The 3,736-nt window shown below is 30.6% G+C and overlaps 1 protein-coding gene across 1 annotated transcript; it reads left to right on the top strand.

Moving 5' to 3' along the window:
• The first annotated feature begins 2,114 nt into the window (after positions 1-2,114).
• LOC129609237 (uncharacterized protein F54H12.2-like) lies at positions 2,115-3,068 on the top strand. Its single transcript, XM_055521170.1, has one exon. It carries the CDS (start codon positions 2,115-2,117, stop codon positions 3,066-3,068), a length of 954 nt encoding a protein of 317 aa, XP_055377145.1.
• Positions 3,069-3,736: the final 668 nt, after the last annotated feature.

The raw sequence follows: 3,736 nt of genomic DNA, 5'->3' as shown, positions 1-3,736 counted from the left end.
TAAGGACTCCTGATTATGAATGGAAAAATCAGTTTGAAGAATTAGGAAAAACAGAAGCGTTAAAAGATGATAAATTACTTGAAAGGCCGTCTTTGAGCCCGGATTATCGAATATACGAAACATCATCTGGTGATATTATAACTGTTGCTGTACCATCCCCCGAAAAAAAGAAAACACTAAGGTCGGCTGGCAATTTACTTTCCCCTAGTATATTGTCTAAATTTCCTGAAACTAAGAAACGAAAACTGGCACCATTAATAAGAAGCCCTAAATTGACAATATCATCAACGCCTTCTTGGACAAGATATAAATAGCGCAACCTTTTGTAGTTTGAATTTATTTAATAAAGATGAATACTCAAGATGAATTTTACATTACTTTGTTCAGCAATGACAACTTAAATTTGTTTCCCGACAATACTTTAGCTTCTTTTGAAAATAAGCTCCCAACTTATTGTGATCTACGTAATGGAAATTGGAATGTAGGTATTTCAGAGATATATGTGAACGATTTTCTACAAACAAACAAATTTATACGAGAAAAATGTGCTTTTATTAATATTGGAGAGTATACAGTTTATGTAACCGACATTTTGAATCCTCATAAAAAAATTAAAGTAACAAAATCTATAGGAATACTATTTTATTCATCTGATGATTCAGAAATACATCTAGATGATTGGAAATTCAATTTTTTACCAACCCTTGTAAAAAATATAACTCCTTATTCAGGGTTTACTCGTAATCAGGTTATGCAAGAATTTTTCAATGAAAAATGAACGTACATTTCTGATCCAAAACATTACGATGTAACATTTGAAAAAGTTTCGGAATCTAACAGAAAAGATTTAATTCGAATATCACAGACGTTTGAAGAGGAAAATTTTTACATAAAAGTTAATCATAATTATAACGTTAAAACATTGCTAGCTGAAATATTTAAACAGAAAAAGAATATAAAAAATTTTAAAACAAAATTACCAGAATTGTTCAAGCAAACTTTTGCAAATAGTACAGATGAATTAAATGCAATGATAATGATTTATTCGGATATAGTTGAATCATCTGTTTTCGGAAATAATAAAGTACGTGCATTAAGAGCTATTAATATAGAAAATTGTAGAAAACCAACAAATATTGAATTCCGCAATATTCAGTATGTACCTATAGAAAAAAATATTTTTGAAACTATTGCAATAAAAATATGTGATCAGTATGGTGAAACAATAAATTTTGTACCAAATTTTTATCCGACTAAAATTGTGTTACACTTCAAAAAGTAAAACAATATAAATAGTTCTACATAAATAAAAACAAGTTTATTCAGATATGGAACGAGCGTATGTGAAATATTATTCTTCACAAGTGGGGGGAGGAATCAATGACATCGGACCGTTTTTACAGTTTTATCCAGCTCTACAGCGAGGTCGTGGTTTTGGAAACTTATTCGGAAGTTTGCTCCGGTACTTAAAACCAGTTATTTCATCGGGCTGGGATCTTGTTAAAAAACAAGCTTTAACTACAGGTACAAATATTCTTAATGATATAGCATCTGGTGCAAATATAAAAGAGACAGTAATTGATCAAGGTAAAGGAGGAATAAAAAATTTACGAAAATCAGTTGTCAATCAATTGCATTCAATGTATGGTGGAAGACGACGACGACGGGCTATAAAAAGACAAGCATCGCATAAAAAGTCACAGTCAAGTAAAAAACCACGAAAAAAGCAAAACAAAACCTCTGATATATTTAATTAAAAATGGAATGTATGAAATCTGAGCTAGATCTTTTTGCTTCATTACCTGTACAAACAAGTATTCTACGTTCAGAAGAAGTCGCGTACAATCCACTAGCTTCCTTAGAAGCGTCACCTTCAACGATAGAATTTGTGTCGCTTGGAAATGGAGATACTTATGGTGATTTATCTGCGACATATATTAAATTCAAAGTTCAAATGCTAAAAAAAGATAGATCACTTTGGAGCACAAGTGATAAAATAGGAACGGGGGCTGATGCAAAACTTGCTCCTCAGCCTAGTGTTGTAAATAATTTATTACACTCAATGATTAAACAATGCACTGTAACATGGAAAAAATATAACTCCTTCTGATTCTATGTACAACTATAAAGCATATATAACAACTTTATTAAATTATGGGACAGATTCCAGTCAAACTCATTTGGAAGCATCCGGTTGGGAACTGGATAAGCCTAATGTTAATGATTCAAATAATTCCGGCTCTAAGTCTAGACAAAAGTTATATAGCAATTCTGCAATTGTAGAATTAATGGGGAAATTGCATGTGGATTTCTTCAATACACCAAAATTACTTATAAATAACGTTGACATTAGAATAGCATTAACATTAGAAAAACAAGATTTTTTTATTTTTTTCAATGATACTGATGAAAGTTATCTGAAAATTCTTGAAGCAACTTTATATATGAAACATTTGACAATTAACCCAAACATATTGCTAGCACACAATACAGTGCTTGAAAAAGCAAATGCAAAATATCCGTATATTAGAAGTGAAATTAAAACATTTACCATTCCGGCAAATACATCCAATATTTCATTAGACAATGTGTTTATAGGACAGATTCCAAATGCTATTGTATTTTGCATGGTAAGCAATGAAAATTTTAATGGAAATAGGTCAAAAAATCCTTATTATTTTGATCATCAAAATCTGACACAATTTCAACTTTATGTAAATGGCGCACCAGTTCCCAATTCACCAATTGAAACAAGTTTCTCAACACACAATTTCTGCAATTCGAGGGCGTACTTAACGCTATTCAGTGGAACAGGCATACATCATTCTGACAAAGGTCATCAAATTTCAAAAGAGCTTTTTACAAAAGGATACACAATTCTTGCTTTCGATTTATCACCAGATGGTTTGGGGACCGACACATGTCAAGCACTCCTGAACCAAGGAGTTGTCAAAATTGAAGCAAGACTTAGTTCTCCGTTATCTTCAACATTGACTTGCATTGTTTTTGCTGAATTTGATGCAAGCATAGAAATTGACAAAAATCGAAACGTCTACGTAAACATATAAAAGGACAACTACCAAAGCAAATTTATTCCATTTCACAATGACGTGTGCTTTAGTAGATATGTCGTTCTGTACGGATGACAACAATACAATTTTTGTAAAAAATATTGTTATAGCTGGAATAAAAGAAAAATGTAAAACTGTTGTTAAAGAATTTAAGTATAAATTTCCTATAAAAGATCTAAAAATAACAGATATTGAAAATTACTCATTTGGACATATTGATAATAAAAATACAACTAAAAACTTAATAGATGCACTTAGAAAGTTTGATATAATCTTAACAAATGGAAAACTGAAAGCAGAATTTTTAACAACACATATAATAGGAAATATTAACCTAATTATTATTTCCAAAATATCGAAAAATGAATACACTTCAGATTTCGAAAGCTCTTAAATCTAATTATTTAACACGCAAATTGTTTAAAGGTGTTTTTGCTCTTGATCAAATACCGAAAACTATTTCAAAACCAGGAATTTTAATCGTGAACTCCGACACTTCTAAACAAAAGGGAACTCACTGGATAGCAATTTTTGTACCGATTCAAGGCTGTGCTGAATATTTTGATTCTTTTGGAAATCCTCCATTTTACAGTGAAATAATAAAATTTTTACGAAATCAATCAGAATGTTTTGTTTACAATAATAAACGCTTACAAAGCGATTTT

Source organism: Condylostylus longicornis, unplaced genomic scaffold, assembly GCF_029603195.1.
Source record: "Condylostylus longicornis isolate FDR11 unplaced genomic scaffold, ASM2960319v2 ptg000038l, whole genome shotgun sequence".
NCBI lineage: Eukaryota > Metazoa > Arthropoda > Insecta > Diptera > Dolichopodidae > Condylostylus > Condylostylus longicornis.
The sequence above is the reverse complement of the archived record's forward strand: the minus strand, read 5'-3'. Positions and strand labels throughout refer to the sequence as shown.